Source organism: Leucopleurus acutus (assembly GCF_964270905.1).
Source record: "Leucopleurus acutus genome assembly, chromosome: 3".
In the NCBI taxonomy this organism is placed as follows: Eukaryota; Metazoa; Chordata; class Mammalia; order Artiodactyla; family Delphinidae; genus Leucopleurus; species Leucopleurus acutus.
In genome coordinates, this window is record NC_139145.1 from 61181096 (window position 1) to 61200812 (window position 19717).

The following is a 19717-nucleotide window of genomic DNA, read 5'->3' on the forward strand; positions in this document are numbered from 1 at the left end:
AAAAACTAACCATTAATGCTTTTCTGAAAATGGATGATGAGTGAACAATAGTTCTCTACCTATTGTGCAGCTGTTTCAGCAATGTCATATTTGTCATAATTTATAACTCTTGATATAGTGTGATTAATGAAAACAAACAGGCTTTTTTTCTGCTTTACACTGGGTTAGGCTTAAATATTTTTATAGGTGTTCCAGCCAGATTCAAAATTTTGTCCCCCTTTCCCTATCTCCCACCAAGTTGCTTATTTAGTACTTGGGAAAAAATTTGTGGACTGTTGATTGGGTTCCTCCTTGTCAGTAGTGACCTCATGTTGCAGCCTGCTTCCGTTTAGACTGCAGTTCTGATTGCTCAGCAGTTTTTATAAGCCTGTCACCATCCTTTATGATGTTTGAAGTCACTTTACCTTATGTTTTTGTTAGGATATGACACAGTGCCTAGAATGGCTTGCAAGGCTCTGTTACACAGGTAAAATGATCCTTATCAGATTTAATTGAAGCAGAGCTACAGTACTTTTATTGAAGTATTATTTGTAATATTAAATATTTGCAATTGGGAGATTAAAATAATAGTAGTTCCCTATGATAATTGTATTTGAATTACAAAAAAATAGTAATTTGAATAAATGGCTGCAAGATTGATTTTGTGTTCTCAAGAAGATTATGTGATTCTACACAGATTTAAAAATAGAGTTAACAGCAGAAGGGAGAAGAAGGTCAGAATGACTACAGTCTTTAACGTTATACTTGATTGAAGCCTAAAATACATGTGACCCTTGTGATTTATTGTTTGCCCTTTTCGTCTGGTGGTTTAATGAAAACAGTTAGGATTTTTAAGTGGCCTTTATGGCATCTGTCTATAGTACCTAAGTAATTTGACCTTGAATTTGTCAGCATTTATTTTTTGTGTGTCTTTGTTAATCAGAACTCACATTCTTATGATACTTACGTTATTTTTCTTCTGCAGATGCATAACTATATTGATAAATCTTTTTTATAGCTGTAGGTGTATGTTAGCCTTGGTTTGTACATAAGTGCTTTATTCCCCACAGAACTTGGCAAAAGTCTGAAAATAAAGAATAATTAAATTCCTTGAAATTGGAAAACTAAATCAGTCCTTTTTCCTTCAGAAATTCAGAGAACAGTTTTACAGTCAACTTTGTAGCCTTGGTGTGACTCATAAAGTACAAAATCTATTTATTTGATTTGTTTACTATAGCTTTTTGGGGTAGGGAATCTTTACTTTCATACTAATAATCTAGCTTGCTGGTGACTACTTTTATATATTTTAAATTTAATTCCCATAGCACTTAAAAGGGATAGGAAACTGAAAGATCAAATCCTCTGCCTACCCATCGAATTTTTTTTTTAATATTTATTTATTTATTTTGGCTGCGCCGGGTCTTAGTTGCAGCACATAGGATCTTCGTTGCAGCATGTGACATCTAGTTCCCCAACCAGGATTTGAACCCAGGCCCCCTGTGTTGGGAGCGCGGAGTATTACCCACTGGACCACCAGGGAAGTCTCTACCTATTGAATTTAAGACCATTAGAACTTTTGTTCTGTTTGGCTCCTTTAGATAACTGGAAAATATTATTATTATTATTTTTTAATACTTACTTATCTTATTTATTTATTTTCTTTATTGTTTTGGCTGCGTTGGCTCTTAGTTGCAGCACACGGGATCTTCGTTGAGGCATGCAGGATCTTTCATTGCTGCACATGGTCTCTTTGTTGCAGCACTCGGACTTCTCTCTGGTTGTGGCACGGGAGCTCCAGAGAGTGTGGGCCCTGTAGTTTGCAGCACGCAGGCTCTCTCATTGAGGCGCTCGAGCTCAGTAGTTGTGACGCGCGGGCTTAGTTGTCCTGTGACATGTGGGATCTTAGTTTCCTGACCAGGGATAGAACCCGCGTCCCCTGCATTAGAAGGCAGATTGTTTACCACTGGACCACCAGGGAAGTCCCTGGAAAATATTATTAAAGTTTAATCTTTTGGGAGCCTAGGTATAGATCTCGGCCAGTGTTTCTTAAGTTTATTAGTATGGATAAGAATCATCACTGGTGCTTATTAAAAATGTAAACTCTTGGGTCCTAACTCAGAGGTTTGGGGAGGGACCAAGGAATCTACTTTCTTAAAGTTTTTTTTTTTTTTTTTTAACTGGGAAAGAAGTTATACATACAGAAACGGGCATAAAACAAATGTATATCAAAACAGGTTAGTAAAAAGCAAATATCCAAATATCCCAGATCTAGAACTAAGCACTGAAAACACCCTGGTAGCTCTCACAATCCTGATCTCCCTCTCCACGAAAGGTAACAACTATGCTGACTTTTATGGCAATCACTTTCTTATATATTTCTGAGCTTTATGAAAATTAAACTTGCTATATGTATTTTTTGATCCAGCTTCTTTCACTAAACATGGTATGAGAATTTTATCCATGTGGTCACATGTTACTGTGGTTTGTTCATTTCACTGCTGTAAAGTATTCCATTATATGATTGCACCGCAATGATCCAATTTACTATTGCTGGAAAATTGAATTATTTTTGACTATTGTGAGTAACATTGCTGTGTACATTGTTGTACACATCTTCTGGTGCACACATGCATGCACATTTACTGTCTTTCAACTTAAGTAACTATTGCTAAATTGTTTTCCATAGTGCTTTCTCCAGTTCTCATTCTGACAGTGTGTGAGCCTTCCCATTGCTTCACATTCTTGAGTACTTCATTGTCATTTTAATAAGGTCCATCCCTTTTTCATATGTGTATGGACCAATTTCTTCTTTTGTGAGATGCCTGTTCAAGTCTGTTTCCTATTTTTTGTTGGCTTATCTTTTTCTTATTGAAAATGAAGCCCTTTTTTAGGAGCCCTTTAAAAAATATGTTGTAAATATATTTTCCTCATTGTGTGTTATGCCTTTTCCTTCTCGTATTGTGTCTTCTGATGAATAATTCCCAATTTTAATCAAACTTATCATTCTTTTCACTTTGTGATTAATGCTTTTTGTGTCCTGTTTAAGAAATCTTTTCCTAAATACACACCCCTGTATTATCTTCTGAAACTTGTATCATTTCACCTTCCTTGTTTAGGTCTGTAATCTACCTGGAATTGATTTTTGTCTGTCGTGTATGACAGAGGTTGCCAAGTTACCTTTTTCAGTATGGATACCAAATTGTTGCAGTACTCATTTTTGAAAAGACTGTTCTTTCCCTGCTTTCCATAGTAGCATCTTTGTTCTAAATCAAGCATGGGTCTGTTTCTGTTTTGTATGTCTATTCTTGTGCCAGTACCATACTATCTTATTTACTTTGGTTTTATGGTATTTGAGGTCTAGAGTAGGGTCCGGATCTCCAATAAAATAACACTGTTACTTCAGGAGAGTCTGATACAGGTGGCCCTAATTCATCTCTCCCCTCCTCCCCTTTTCCCCTTTCATAACCATAAGTTTGTTTTCTGTGTCTGTGAGTCTGTTTCTGTTTTGTAAATAAGTTCACTTGTGTTATTTTTTTAGATTCCACATATGTGATATCATAACAGTATTTGTCTTTCTCTGTATGACTTATTTCACTTAGCATAATGCCCTCCAAGTCCATCCATGCTGTTGCAAATGGAAAATTTTGTTATTTTTTATGGCTGAGTAGTATTCCATTTGTGTGTGTGTGTGTGTGTGTGTGTGTGTGTGTGTGTGTATAAACACATACACCACATCTTCTTTATCCATTCATCTGTTCATGGACCCTTAGGTTGCTTCCATATCTTGGCAATTCTAAATAATGCTGTTATGAACATTGGAGTTAATGTATCTTTTCGAATTAGTGGGGTTTTTTTTTTGGATATATACCCAGGAGTGGAATTGCTGGTAGTTCTATTTTGAGTGTATGTGGAAACCTCCATACTGTTTTCCATAGTGACTGCACCAATTTACATTCCCACCAACGGAGTACAAGGTTTCCCTTTTCTCCACATCCTCACCAACATTTGTTATTTGTATTCTTTTTGATCATGGCCATTCTGACAGATATGAGGTTTCTCGTGGTTTTGATTTGCATTTCCCTGATGATTAGTGATGTTGAGTGATTATTTTTCTTTTGTTTATTTGATTCTTTGTAAAGTGTCTTGTGTCCATGTATCCACTAGCATTTTATTGATAATCTAATCTAATAAAAAAGGGTGAGAAAATCCCTCTGGGAGAATGAGTAGATGGCTAACAATGGCAAATTTGAAAAAGAACAGAGAGATGATGTAAACCCTATGAAAAGTTAAAACATGATAGAAGGCTTTAGTAACAGACTGATGGACTATGTAGTTGAGAATTGGAACTTTTTGAGAATTTGTTGTAAGATACAGTAAAAGCTCACCAGAAATCACAAATTAAATGGTGACAAGAATGTGATGTTAGATATATATTTTTTCTTCACACCATTCAACATATTGCACTGTCAGTGGATAACAGTATTAAAAGTAAAATGAATGTTTCTAAATAGGTAACGAATTATCTAAACTTAGAGACTGCTAAGTTACTAAGGAAAATATACCAGATTTAACTTTTATAATGAAATAGCAACCTATAACCAAAATTAAAAATATAATCAACAAATCATTGTAGCAAAATATCAGAAAAAGATCTAATATCCTAGTTGACATTTAAACACCCTTTGGGGAAAGCCTCATTTATCATTTTTGGTATTTTGTTTTTTTCTGCAAAAGTCACTAAATATTTAACTTTCAGCTCATCTGAAACTGCTAGAAATAGACTGATGGCTACACTGTTTTTTGTGCACATATATGTGATTTTTCTCCCCAGCTTTTCCTGATTTCAGAAATGAAAATTATTAAATGATTTCATTTAAATATGAAAAAAAATTAAGTACTTTCCTTGAGGGTATCATCATGAAAGCATTTAGCTAAGAGTAATTCATTCATGAAAACTAGTATAATATTGGCAGTTAAAAAAAATTTTTTTTAAAGCTAGAGAAGTTATGTGTGCCAAACCAGGATGGCTTACTGTTGTCTGATAAAGCAGTGGTGCAATTTGCTACCGATGTGTTTGCTTAAGGGAGACCTGAAGATTGTTGGATGAATAGTAAATGGTGTTCATTTGGTTTCCTACAGACAATCCAGAGACTATTAACCTGATAGACCTTCTTCCTCATGTTGGTTAGAGTATGTGTTGGCACATTTTACAGAGGATCTTCATAAAACTAAATTTACTTTTTAAAAATGATTCTTCTTATGAAGAATCATTTGCATACAGAAAAGTTCACAAATCATAAGGCCATTGAATTATCAAAAAATGAACTCAACTTGTATAACCCCCACCTGGGTCCCTGCTCCTGTCCCTTCTCAAATGCTACCAATCTCTCTGTTCCCCAAAAGTAGCCACTATCTGACTTCGATTATTGTAGATTAGTTTTTTTCTCTTACTGATTTTTTTCCTTTGAAAATCATACTGAGATGTATTTTTCACACAATAAAATGTATTCATTTTATGAATGATGAACATCTATACATATATATCTGTTAACAACCATAGCAGTCAAGATAGAGACTGTTTCCATCACTTCTTGTGCTTCTTTACAGTAATTCTCCCCCTGACCCCCGCAGTTTCTGGTCCCAGGCAATTACTGATCTGCATTCTGTCACTATATAGATGAATGTTGCCTGTTTTAGAATTTCTTATAAATGGAATCTCATAGAATAGGTACTCTGTGTCTGGCTTCTTTTGCTTGTGTAATGTTTTTTGAGATTCATGTTATTGTATGTATCAGTTGTTCAAGACTTTTATAGAAAAATGCTAAGTATATTCCATGGGATATCCATAGGGATATTCCACACTTTGTTTATCCATTCACCTGTTGGGGTTGATTGCCGTTTTTGGCTATTATGAATAAAGCTGCTATGCTTGTGGAAGTCTTCCTATGGACTTAAACTTTCATTTCTCTTGTGTAAATACCCAGGAGTACAATTGCTGGGTCACTTGGTAGGTTTTATAAGAAAACTGCCAAACTGGCTTTCAAAGTGGTTGGAACATTTACATTCCCACCAGCATTATGTGAATGTTCTATTTGCTTCATATCCTCACCAACACTTTAATTGTAAACATTTTAGTATACATTTTGTGGGTTTTGAGTTGTACTTTCGATAACTGTGGTAAAAACGAGTCTATTTGTCTGTTTTTATAAGTATCAGTAGATATTGTGGTACAAAATTTGCTAGGGAAAGTCTGTTACCAGTGCAATGAATGATGTGGCCTGAATTTTAGTTTCTATTTTGCCTTTTACTTTTGTAGCCTGAGAATATCCTCTGAGTAGGAGCATGTGCTATTACTTCTGGCAAGGAGTACAGGGCCAACATTGAGGCCTCCATACTATCCTAGATGGGTACTTTTGTTTGGCCCAGTAGTCAGTTTTTTTCCCTTCAGGCTTGGAATAGGTCAGTGTTCCTTCCAGGTAAGTGCCAGATGAAGTAGTTGCGGCCCCCTCTCCCCTACACACACACACACACACACACACACACACACACACACACACACAGAGTATGTATTTTAAGGGTCTTCTTATGTGAAAAATAATTTCTTTAGAAAATTAGAATAATAAACTTAGTGCATGTTCTCCTGGGTGTATCAAGGGTAGTGTAAATGTGGCAGTTTTCACCACATTTTATAGTCATTTAGTATTGAAAATTTTATAGCTGATTTATTTCTTTGATTACAGTGCCCATATATCTCCTATCAGCATCTTACCAGCCTCTGTGGAGTAAGTAGTATACTTACAGAAGACAATTTAAAAATTAAAAAAAAATATTACTAAACTGTAGAAATTAAAATCATGTATTTATTGTACTTACTTTAGAGGAAGGATTATACATAAGGCAGTGAAACCAGTATTTTATGTACTTCAGTCAGAACAAATGAAGAAGGAATGAATTACACTCACATACAGAATAAAGATGAACTTTTTTTCACTTGATTTTTTTTTTTTTTTGTGGTACGCGGGCCTCTCACTGTTGTGGCCTCTCCCGTTGTGGAGCACAGGCTCCAGACGCGCAGGCTCAGCGGCCATGGCTCATGGGCCCAGCCGCTCCGCGGCATGTGGGATCTTCCCGGACCGGGGCACGAACCCGTGTGCCCTGCATCGGCAGGCAGACTCTCAACCACTGTGCCACCAGGGAAGCCCCTCAGTTGATTTTTTTTGATCTTCTGAAATGATTGAAAATGTCAAAAGAGCTTTTTTATGAAGTATTTTTTTTTAATGGCTGCTTTATTTATGTATGTATGTATGCATGCATGCATGCATGCCGTGGCACACAACATGCGGGATCCTAGTTCCCTGACCAGGGATCGAACCCGTGCTCCTTGCAGTGGAAGCGCGGAGTCCTAATCACTGGACTGCCAGGGAATTCCCTGAAGTCTTTTTAAATGGCTTTATATGTATTGAGGTGAGGAGTGAATTACTGGGCCAAGTGATCATTCATGCCTCAGTAGTAATAGTGACATTATGATTGATTTGTATATCTTATTTGGGCAAATTTCATTTAAAAATTTAAGCCAATATTATGTTTTCCTATTTCTTTTTCCCCTCTAGCCTGTTCATTTATATACCCTTATAAATTTTTTTTTTAACTGGTTGTACATTTTAAAGTTTGTGTTTATGTGACCAAATAACTAGTTAGGGTGACTGCTTCTCACTAAAATGTGTTCTGTTTTATAGCATTTTAGAAAGAACAATTAGAGCAGCTGTGGAACAGCACCTTTTTGATCTGCAGAGCAGCATAGATCATGATCTTAAGAATTTACAACAGCAAAGTCTGGTGTGTAATAATGAAGCAGGAAGTGTTAATTGTGATGGGGAAGGATCTAATAACCAGTAAGAAACTTTTAAAACATTTTACTGTTATTTATTGAGTTATAAAATTGTTTTTTCTTTTAAAAAACTGTATTTTTTCTTAAATGATGGGTGTCATCTTACTTGAGCATTTCTGAAAGTCAGTGTGAAAAGTGACTTTGTATATACTTGCATATAAATTGTGTATACTTCTTAACATTGAAAATCTCATAAGTCTTCCATTAAGGTAGTAGGCATTAAGTCCAACACAGCCTGTGAACACCAGATGAAGTAGCAAGCTTACTTTTAGGATCCATGTTATATGAAAAATAACTTTAAAAAAAGTAGAACTATAGTCTGTTCTCCAAATGGTCACACCATGACATGCAGTTATCTAGACAGATAGGTACAGGGACAGCAGATTGACATCACTCCTAGTGCACATGGTCATTGAGTGAAATGGTAGATGGAATCATCCTTTGCTATTTAACTTATCACCTACCTCCAGCCTTTGCCCTCCCTACATGCCTTTGCTTTAGGTTAGCTGTTAATAATTGAATTTGTGTAAGTTAAAAGTACTCTATGCACTGTGTGATGTGTGATGTTACTCCACTTTTCATCTGACTTGTTACCTTTAAATGACAAAAAGCTTCATCTCCTTTCCTGTTACCTCAGCCCTGCACTTTAGGATATATAGGTTCCTTTCTCTGAGACCACAGTGCAATGATTTCATAGTTTGCGTTGATCAGTTTTTGTTCTGGGGACAGATCTACAGAGCAGCATCGATCATGATCTTAAGAAAGATGTACCCAAATTTGGAGAATTCATAGGAAGGCAAAAAAAATTGATGACTGGGTAGAATTCTGTTTTTGTTGTTAAGAATTAGATTTTTAAAAGGCCAAATGTGTCAAGTATACTAGACTAGCTATCAAATAGTATGAAATGAAACTGAAAAATTAATGGATATAAAAACCAATGCTTGGAATATGTTTGTGGAATACCGTATTGTACAACTGTAGGTGTGCCATGTAGTCTGCATAGATGGCATCACCAGCCTGTGCAGCTCGATATGATGGCCCCGATTTATGTGCTTTGAAGGCATGATTTGAACTATACAAGTGGATCTAGGGAGTATTTGAGTTGAATATGAAGGAAAGAAGCAGTATCTAAAAGTTGGAAATAGTAGGAAAATGTTTCAAAGGATATAATATAAGCAGATTTCTTGGAGTTTGCCCTTAAGTTAGCTAGAGATCCTGAAAACCTATGCCCATACTCAGACAGTATTATGGAAATAACTCATATTCTCATTAATAGTGGTATCATCTTTGTAAACAAAAACCTGCAGTGTTGTGCATATTCTAAATTATATAAGATGAAAAAATATGCAGTAGGAAGCTATTCCTGTTGTACTTGATAAGGTGTTGGACACTCTGGTACCTAGTGCTAGACTTGTATTTTAATCAGTAAACAGGTCATTATTATGATTTAGAGTATGCATTTATAAGGGAAATCATTATTTTGGCACATAAATTATTTTTAAAACCATTTATTTGCTTTTGAAAATATTCAAAGTGGATAGCAAACCAGGTAGGTTCCTCACAACATCCCATGGAGAGACAAAAATAAACTTTGTACACTTAATAATCTAACTTGGCAAGATAAAGAAACTGTGGTTCTTTATGAAAAAGACAAATTTTCTTTGACAAGGAAAAGTTTCAGATTGTTACTTTTATTTATTTATTTTAAAGCATTACATATTCAACATGTGGCCTGATCTGACTTTTTAATCTTCATTACTAGGGTTGATATTGCTGATGGTATTACTAATGCCAGTGAATGTAACAGAGACTGTTCAGAACCTGTGGCTAGCACTAATTTAGACAATGAAGTTATGCAGCAAGATTTTGTATTTGAGGATGAAGAAAATAACCAGGTAAGAAATGCTAAGACTTAAAAATATCTGTGTTAGGTGTACTAGATTACAATTCTGATTGCTTCATGTGTTCCTTTGATACCAGAAGCCATAGTTCAGTATCTTTGCTGTTACACATGTTTGCCTTGATTATAAGTCCCAGGAACATACGTACTCTCAGTAGAGGTCAGGAACCATCATTGAGTAGAGAAGTAAATATAAAACACCTTATTTTAAAATACTTTTCTGGAAGGAAACAAATTACCTTGTCAGCTAAGGTGCTTGGTGGTATTATGGACGAATTTTGTTCTTTTTATTAATTTTTTTTTTACATCTTTATTGGAGTATAATTGCTTTACAATGGTGTGTTAGTTTCTGCTTTATGACAAAATGAATCAGTTATACATATACATATGTTCCCATATCTCTTCGCTCTTGCGTCTCCCTCCCTCCCATCCTCCCTATCCCACCCCTCTAGGTGGTCACAAAGCACCGAGCTGATCTCCCTGTGCTATGCGGCTGTTTCCCACTAGCTATCTGTTTTACGTTTGGTAGTGTATATATGTCCATGCCACTCTCTCGCTTTGTCACAGCTTACCCTTCCCCCTCCCCATATCCTCAAGTCCATTCCCTAGTACATCGGTGTCTTTATTCCTGTCTTACCCCTAGGTTCTTCATGACATTTTTTTTTTCTTAAATTCCATATATATGTGTTAGCATACGGTATTTGTCTTTCTCTTTCTGACTTACTTCACTCTCTATGACAGACTCTAGGTCCATCCACCTCACTACAAATAGCTCAATTTCGTTTCTTTTTATGGCTGAGTAATATTCCATTGTATATATGTGCCACATCTTCTTTATCCATTCATCCGATGATGGACACTTAGGTTGTTTCCATCTCCTGTAGGTTGTTTCCATCTCCTGGCTATTGTAAATAGAGCTGCAATGAACATTTTGGTACATGAATATTTTTGAATTATGGTTTTCTCAGGGTATATGCCCAGTAGTGGGATTGCTGGGTCATATGGTAGTTCTATTTGTAGTTTTTAACAGAACCTCCATACTGTTCTCCATAGTGGCTGTACCAATTCACAATCCCACCAGCAGTGCTAGAGTGTTCCCTTTTCTCCACACCCTCTCCAGCATTTATTGTTTCTAGATTTTTTGATGATGGCCATTCTGACTGGTATGAGATGATATCTCATTGTAGTTTTAACTTGAATTTCTCTAATGATTAATGATGTTGAGCATTCTTTCATGTGTTTGTTGACAGTCTGTATAACTTCTTTGGCGAAATGTCTATTTAGGTCTTCTGCCCAGTTTTGGATTGGGTTGTTTGTTTTTTTGTTATTGAGCTGCATGAGCTGCTTGTAAATTTTGGAGATTAATCCTTTGTCAGTAGCTTCACTTGCAAATATTTTCTCCCATTCTGAGGGTTGTCTTTTGGTCTTGTTTATGGTTTCCTTGCTGTGCAAAAGCTTTGAAGTTTCATGAGGTCCCATTTGTTTATTTTTATTTCCATTTCTCTAGGAGGTGGGTCAAAAAGGATCTTGCTGTGATTTATATCATAGAGTGTTCTGCCTATGTTTTCCTCTAAGAGTTTGATAGTTTCTGGCCTTACGTTTAGGTCTTTAATCCATTTTGAGCTTATTTTTGTGTATGGTGTTAAGGAGTGATCTAATCTCATATTTTTACATGTACCTGTCCAGTTTTCCCAGCACCACTTTTTGAACAGGCTGTCTTTTCTCCACTGTACATTCCTGCCTCCTTTATCAAATATAAGGTGACCATATGTGTGTGGGTTTATCTCTGGGCTTTCTATCCTGTTCCATTGATCTGTATTTCTGTTTTTGTGCCAGTACCATACTGTCTTGATTACTGTAGCTTTGTAGTATAGTCTGAAGTCAGGTAGCCTGATTCCTCCAGCTCCGTTTTTCGTTCTCAAGATGGCTTTGGCTATTCAGGGTCTTTTGTGTTTCCATATAAATTGTGAAATTTTTTGTTCTACTTCTGTGAAAAATGCCATTGGTATTTTGATAGGGATTGCATTGAATCTGTAGAGTGCTTTGGGTGGTAGAGTCATTTTCACAATGTTAATTCTTCCAGTCCAAGAACATGGTATATCTCTCCATCTATTTGTATCATCTTTAATTTCTTTCATCAGTGTCTTATAATTTTCTGCATACAGGTCTTTTGTCTCCTTAGGTAGGATTATTCCTAGATATTTTATTCTTTTTGTTGCAATGGTAAATGGGAGTGTTTTCATGACTTCACTTTCAGATTTTTCATCATTAGTGTATAGGAATGCCAGAGATTTCTGTGCATTAATTTTGTATCCTGCTACTTTACCAAATTCATTGATTAGCTCTAGTAGTTTTCTGGTAGCATCTTTAGGATCCTCTATGTATAGTATCATGTCATCTACAAACAGTGACCACTTTACTTCTTCTTTTCCGATTTGGATTCCTTTTATTTCCTTTTCTTCTCTGATTGCTGTGGCTAAAACTTCCAAAACTATGTTGAATAAGAGTGGTGAGAATGGGCAACCTTGTCTTGTTCCTGATCTTAGTGGAAATGCTTTCAGTTTTTCACCATTGAGGACAATGTTGGCTGTGGGTTTGTCATATATGGCCTTTATTATGTTGAGGAAAGTTCCCTCTATGCCTACTTTCTGGAGGGTTTTTATCATAAATGGGTGTTGAATTTTGTCGAAAGCTTTCTCTGCATCTATTGAGATGACCATATGGTTTTTCTCCTTCGATTTGTTAATATGGTGTACCACATTGATTGATTTATGTATATTGAAGAATCCTTGCATTCCTGGAATAAACCCCACTTGATCATGGTGTATGATCCTTTTAATGTGCTGTTGGATTCTGTTGGCTAGTATTTTGTTGAGGAGTTTTGCATCTATGTTCATCAGTGATATTGGCTTGTAGTTTTCCTTCTATGTGACATCCTTATCTGGTTTTCGTATCAGGGTGACGGTGGCCTCGTAGAATGAGTTTGGGAGTGTTTCTCTCTCTGCTATACTTTGGAAGAGTTTGAGAAGGGTAGGTGTTAGCTCTTCTCTAAATGTTTGATAGAATTCGCCTGTGAAGCCATCTGGTCCTGGGCTTTTGTTTGTTGGAAGATTTTTTAATCACAGTTTCAATTTCAGTGCTTGTGATTGGTCTGTTCATATTTTCTACTTCTTCCTGATTCAGTCTTGGCAGGTTGTGCCTTTCTAAGAATTTGTCCATTTCTTCCAGGTTGTCCATTTTATTGGCATAGAGCTGCTTGTAGTAATCTCTCATGATCTTTTGTATTTCTGCAGTGTCAGTTGTTACTTCTCCTTTTTCATTTCTAATTCTATTGATGTGAGTCTTCTCCCTTTTTTTCTTGATGAGTGTGGCTAATGGTTTATCTATTTTGTTTATCTTCTCAAAGAACCAGCTTTTAGTGTTATTGATCTTTGCTATCGTTTCCTTATTTCTTTTTCATATATTTCTGATCTGATTTTTATGATTTCTTTCCTTCTGCTAACTTTGGGGTTTTTTGGTTCTTCTTTCTCTAATTGCTTTAGGTGCAAGGTTAGGTTGTTTATTCGAGATGTTTCCTGTTTCTTAAGATGGACTTGTATTGCTATAAACTTCCCTCTTAGAACTGCTTTTGCTTCATCCCATAGGTTTTGGGTCGTCGTGTCTCCATTGTCATTTGTTTCTAGATTTTTTTTTATTTCCCCTTTGATTTCTTCAGTGATCACTTCGTTATTAAGTAGTGTATTGTTTAGCCTCCATGTGTTTGTATTTTTTACAGATCTTTTCCTGTAATTGATATCTAGTCTCATAGCGTTGTGGTCGGAAAAGATACTTGATACAATTTCAATTTTGTTAATATGCCAAGGCTTGATTTGTGACCCAAGATATGATCTATCCTGGAGAATATTCCATGAGAACTTGAGAAAAATGTGTATTCTGTTATTTTTGGTTGGAATGTCCTATAAATATCAATTAAGTCCGTCTTGTTTAATGTATCATTTAAAGCTTTTGTTTCCTTATTTATTTTCATTTTGGATGATCTGTCCATTGGTGAAAATGGGGTGTTAATACCCCTACTATGAATGTGTTACTGTCGATTTCCCCTTTTATGGCTGTTAGTATTTGCCTTATGTACTGAGGTGCTCCTATGTTGGGTGCAGAAAGATTTACAATTGTTATATCTTCTTGGATCGATCCCTTGATCATTATGTAGTGTCCTTCTTTGTCTCTTCTAATAGTCTTTATTTTAAAGTCTATTTTGTCTGATATGAGAATTGCTACTCCAGCTTTCTTTTGGTTTCCATTTGCATGGAATATCTCTTTCCATCCCCTCACTTTCAGTCTGTATGTGTCTCTAGGTCTGAAGTGGGTCTCTTCTACACAGCATATATATATGGGTCTTGTTTTTGTATCCATTCAGCCATTCTGTGTCTTTTGGTGGGAGCATTTAATCCATTTACATTTAAGGTAATTATCGATATGTATGTTCCTATTCCCATTTTCTTCATTGTTTTGGGTTTGTTATTGTAGGTCTTTTCCTTCTCTTGTGTTTCTTGCCTAGAGAAGATCCTTTAGCATTTGTTGTGAAGCTGGTTTGGTGGTGCTGAACTCTCTCAGCTTTTGCCTGTCTGTAAAGGTTTTAATTTCTCCATCAAATATGAATGGGATCCTTGCTGGGTAGAGTAATCTTGGTTGTAGGTTTTTCTCTTTCATCACTTTAAATATGTCCTGCCAGTCCCTTCTGGCTTGCAGAGTTTCTGCTGAAAGATCAGCTGTTAACCTTATGGGGATTCCCTTGTGTGTTATTTGTTGTTTTTCCCTTGCTGCTTTTAATATGTTTTCTTTGTATTTAATTTTTGACAGTTTGATTAATATGTGTCTTGGTGTGTTTCTCCTTGGATTTATTCTGTATGGGACTCTCTGTGCTTCCTGGACTTGATTAACTATTTCCTTTCCAATATTAGGGAAGTTTTCAACTATAATCTCTTCAAATATTTTCTCAGTCCCTTTCGTTTTCTCTTCTTCTTCTGGAACCCCTATAATTCGAATGTTGGTGCGTTTAATGTTGTCCCAGAGGTCTCTGAGACTGTCCTCAGTTCTTTTCATTCTTTTTTCTTTATTCTGCTCTGCAGTAGTTATTTCCACTATTTTATCTTCCAGGTCACTTATCCATTCTTCTGCCTCAGTTATTCTGCTATTGATCCCTTCTAGAGTATTTTTAATTTCCTTTATTGTGTTGTTCATCGTTGCTTGTTTCCTCTTTAGTTCTTCTAGGTCCTTGTTAAATGTTTCTTGCATTTTCTCTATTCTATTTCCAAGATTTTGGATCATCTTTACTATCATTATTCTGAATTCTTTTTCAGGTAGACTGCATATTACTCTTCATTTGTTTGGTCTGGTGGGTTTTTATCTTGCTCCTTCATCTGCTGTGTGTTTTTCTGTCTTCTCATTTTGCTTATCTTACTGTGTTTGGGGTTTCCTTTTTGCAGGCTGCAGTTCATAGTTCCTGTTGTTTTTGATGTCTGTCTCCAGTGGCTAAGGTTGTTTCAGTGGGTTGTGTAGCCTTCCTGGTGGAGGGGACTAGTGCCTATGTTCTGGTGGATCAGGCTTGATCTTGTCTTTCTGGTGGGCAGGTCCACGTCTGGTGGTGTGTTTTGGGTTGTCTGTGGCCTTATTATGATTTTAGGCAGCCTCTCTCTGCTAATGGGTGGGGTTGTGTTCCTGTCTTGCTAGTTGTTTGAAATAGGGTGTCCAGCACTGTAGCTTGCTGGTCGTTGAGTGAAGCTGGGTGCTGGTGTTGAGATGGAGATCTCTGGGAGATTTTTGCCGTTGATATTACGTGGAGCTGGGAGGTCTCTTGTGGACCAGTGTCCTGAAGTTGGGTCTCCCACGTCAGAGGCACAGCACTGACTCCTGGCTGCAGCACCAAGAGCCTTTCATCCACATGGCTCAGAATAAAAGGGAGAAAAAGTAGAAAGAAAGAAAGAAAGAGAGGAAGGCGGGGGAGGGAGGGAGGAAGGAAGGAAGAGGATAAAAGAAAAGAAAATAAAGTAAGGTAAAATAAAATAAAGTTATTAAAATAAACAAATAATTATTAAGAAAAAATTTTTTTAAAAAAGTAAAAACAGACAAAAAAACGGATGGATAGAACCCTAGGACAAATGGTGAAAGCAAAGCTATACAGACAAAATCTCACACAGAAGCATACACATACACACTCACAAAAAGAGGAAAAGGGGAAAAAATAATAAATCTTGCTCTGTAAGTCCACCTCCTCAATTTGGGATGATTCGTTGTCTATTCAGGTATTCCACAGATGCAGTGTACATCAAGTTGATTGTGGAGATTTAATCCGCTCCTCCTGAGGCTGCTGGGAGAGATTTCCCTTTCTCTTCTTTGTTCGCACAGCTCCTGGGGTTCAGCTTTGGATTTGGCCCCGCCTCTGCATGTAGGTTGACTGAGGGTGTCTGTTCTTCGCTCAGACAGGACGGGGTTAAAGGAGCTGCTGATTCGGGGGCTCCGGCTCACTCAGGCCGGGGGGGGGGGAAGGGGTATGGAGTGCGGGGGTGGGGAGCCTGCGGCGGCAGAGGCCAGCGTGACATTGCACCAGTCTGAGGCGCACCGTGCGTTCTCCTGGGGAAGTTGTCCCTGGATCCCGGGACCCTGGCAGTGGCGGGCTGCACAGTCTCCCGAGAAGGGAGGTGTGGAGAGTGACCTGTGCTCGCACACAGGATTCTTGGTGGCGGCAGCAGCAGCCTTAGCGTCTCATGACCATCTCTGGGGTCTGCGCTGTTAGCCGCGGCTCGCACCCGTCTCTGGAGCTCCTTTAAGCAGCGCTCTTAATCCACTTTCCTCGCGCACCAGGAAACAAAGAGGGAAGAAAAAGTCTCTTGCCTCTTCGGCAGGTCCAGACTTTTCCCCCCGGACTCCCTCCTGGCTAGCCGTGGTGCACTAACCTCCTGCAGGCTGTGTTCACGCCGCCAACCCCAGTCCTCTCCCTGCGCTCCGACTGAAGCCCGAGCCTCAGGTCACAGCCCTGCCCATCCCGGCGGGTGAGCAGACAAGCCTCTCGGGCTGGTGAATGCTGGTCGGCACCGATCCTCTGTGCGGAAATCTCTCCGCTTTGCCCTGTGCACCCCTGTTGCTGCGCTCTCCTCCGCGGCTCCAAAGCTGCCCCCCTCCGCCACCCACAGTCTCCGCCCGCGAAAGGGCTTCTAGTGTGTGGAAACCTTTCCTCCTTCACGGCTCCCTCCCAGTGGTGCAGGTCCTGTCCCTATTCTTTTGTCTCTGTTTTTTCTTTTGCCCTACCCAGGTACATGGGGAGCTTCTTGCCTTTTGGGAGGTCTGAGGTCTTCTGCCAGCGTTTAGTAGGTGTTCTGTAGGAGTTGTTCCACGTGTAGATGTATTTCTGATGTATCTGCAGGGAGAAAGGTGATCTCCCCGTCTTACCCTTCCGCCATCTTCCCCTAGATCCTGTTCCTTTTTTTTTGCGGTACGCGGGCCTCTCACTGCTGTGGCCTCTCTCGTTGCGGAGCACAGGCTCCAGACACGCAGGCTCAGCGGCCATGGCTCACGGGCCCAGCCGCTCCGCAGCATGTGGGATCTTCTCAGACCGGGGCATGAACCCGTGTCCCCTGCATCGGCAGGCGGACTCTCAACCACTGCGCCACCAGGGAAGCCCTAGATCCTGTTCTTTTTAAAAGCCCTGTATGTCCCAGATTTTTTCCTGAAGAACATGAGATCTTTTCATAATTATGGAAAACCCATGAACATCATTTAAAAAGTAAATTTTCACTGTCACAATTTTTAGTGGTAACGTTGTTTTTAAAATAATTTCAATAAATGTACAAAACAACCTTTTTCTAAGACATGTTTCAAAGTTTAGTTTTGTTAACACTTTTTATTCTTATTTTTTTATTTTTAAAAAATATTTATTTATTTGGCTATGCCAGGTCTTAATTGTGGCACACGGGATTTCATTGTGGCATGCGGGATCTTTAGTTGCAGCATGTGAGCTCTTAGTTGCGACATGTGGGATCTAGTTCCCTGACCAGGGATCGAACTCGGGCTCCTTGCATTGGGAGCATGGAGTCTTAGCCATTGGACCACCAGGGAAGTCCCTTGTTAACACTTTTTAAGATAATATACTTAATGAATGAGGAAATTTTCTTCAGCATGTTTTCATTCTAAATCATAAGCTAACATACCTGTAATAAGGAATTTATAGAGATTTGTATTCTGGCTTTGCCTGTTAATAGCAGTGTGACTTTGACCAAGTTACCTAACTTCTCTGAGTTGTTCTTTGCTTTTCTTTATATAAGTGGGAGGTAATAACTCTGTTAGAGGATTGTTATAAATATCCAAAGAAGTAAAAGTATAAAGTTATTTTATAAGCTGGAAAACATTTTACAGAAGTTAAGCTGCTGTTGTTACTTTTACTGGACTTGTATTTTACTTGTGTATTAATATTCTTACTTCCACTGGTGTATTCGATTAATCTCTTTTCATCTATTCTTGGTTATTGCTTCTGTTGTTGTCTCTTTGCTCTTTCCTGGTTTATCGGTTTCTGCCTGTCTACTGGATCATTCCCATCAGTGTAGAATATTTTGGCTGTTACTTTTCCCATGTTTAGGAAAAAACCCTCTCTTGACCCTTCTTCCCACTCTAGCCACACCATCATTTTTCTGCTTTCCTTTATAATAAAATTACTTGAATGAATTGTCTGTGTCTGTTTAATTTCTCTTCTCACATTCTGGCTTGAATCCCCTCCAGGCAACCTTTACCCTTAACATTCCTCTGAAACTGTTCTTGCAAATCACTAATTATGTCTTTTGCACATTTTACTTGACCTAAGAGCACAATTTGATTCAATTAATTATGCCTACTACCTGGATACATTTTCTTCACTTGGCTCTTAGGATATCGCACTCCTCTGGGTTTTTTTTTCTCCTTGACTGGCTGCTCTATCCCTTTGCTGATTGCTTTTCATGTTCTCAAATTTAGTATGGCCCAGGGCCCAGTTCTCAGGTCACTATTTCATTCACTCGCTTGGTAATCTCATTTAGTCTAATGGTTTTAAATACCATACAGACAATGGAATACTGTTCAGCACTAAAAGGAAATGAGCTATCAAGCCACAAAAAAAACGTGGGGGAACCTTAAATGCACATTACTAAGTAAAAGAAGCCAATCTGAAAAGACTGGCTATGTGATTACAACTATGCTAAAGGCTCCCAGGTTTCTAGCTCTAGTCCAGATCTCTCTCTTGAACTTTATAGATTCCTATACCCAGCTGTTGTACCCAACATTGAATATCTTATAAACATCTTAATATCTCATAAACATCATATAAACATTTTATATCCATCTTAACATGCACCAAACTGTACTTGTAATCTTGTTGACACATGTGTTCTTCCTTTTGTCTTTAAAATCTCAGTAAACGGCAGTTTTTCCTTCCACATGCATAGGCCAAAAGCCTTGGGTCGTCCTTGATTTCTTTTACTGCACATCTAGTCCGTTACAAAGACCTATTGATTGTACCTTCGAAGTTTGTATAGAATCTGACCATTTTTAATGTTTCCGTTGCCACCACACAGGTCCAATCATTTCACTTAGATTAATACAGCCTCCTAACTGATCTTATCTTTTCCGCCCTATGGTTTGTTCTTAGCAGCAGCTAGAGCGATCCTTTTAAAATGAAAATTATGTAATGTCAGTTCTCATCCCAGAACCTTCCAGTGCCATCTAGGTATAAAAATATAGCAATAGGCAGTAGGGAAACATGGACTGAGACAGTTCAGTCTTAAGGTGCTGTCTGGATTGCTGTTTGCCTAGATATCCCTATGGCTTGCTTCCTCGTCTAATCCCGCAGATTTTTCCTCAATTTTACCTTCTCAGGCCAAACCTCATTACTCTGTATGTATGTATTAACAGGCCCTCTCACTGACCTG

At 38.0% G+C, this 19717-nt stretch overlaps 1 protein-coding gene across 8 annotated transcripts in view; it reads left to right on the forward strand.

Moving 5' to 3' along the window:
• The window catches only part of FAM13B (family with sequence similarity 13 member B), an 87296-nt gene that overhangs the window by 38564 nt on the left and 29015 nt on the right, over positions 1-19717 (forward strand). For 6 of the 8 annotated variants that reach the window (XM_082834966.1, XM_082834967.1, XM_082834962.1 and 3 more), the window contains 2 exons: positions 7716-7871; positions 9630-9762. In XM_082834966.1, the coding sequence (XP_082691092.1) occupies positions 7716-7871; positions 9630-9762 (289 nt within the window). Of the gene's footprint in view, positions 1-6719; positions 6762-7715; positions 7872-9629; positions 9763-19717 lie in introns of all 8 variants that reach the window. The other 2 variants (XM_082834968.1, XM_082834969.1) reach the window with 1 other exon arrangement.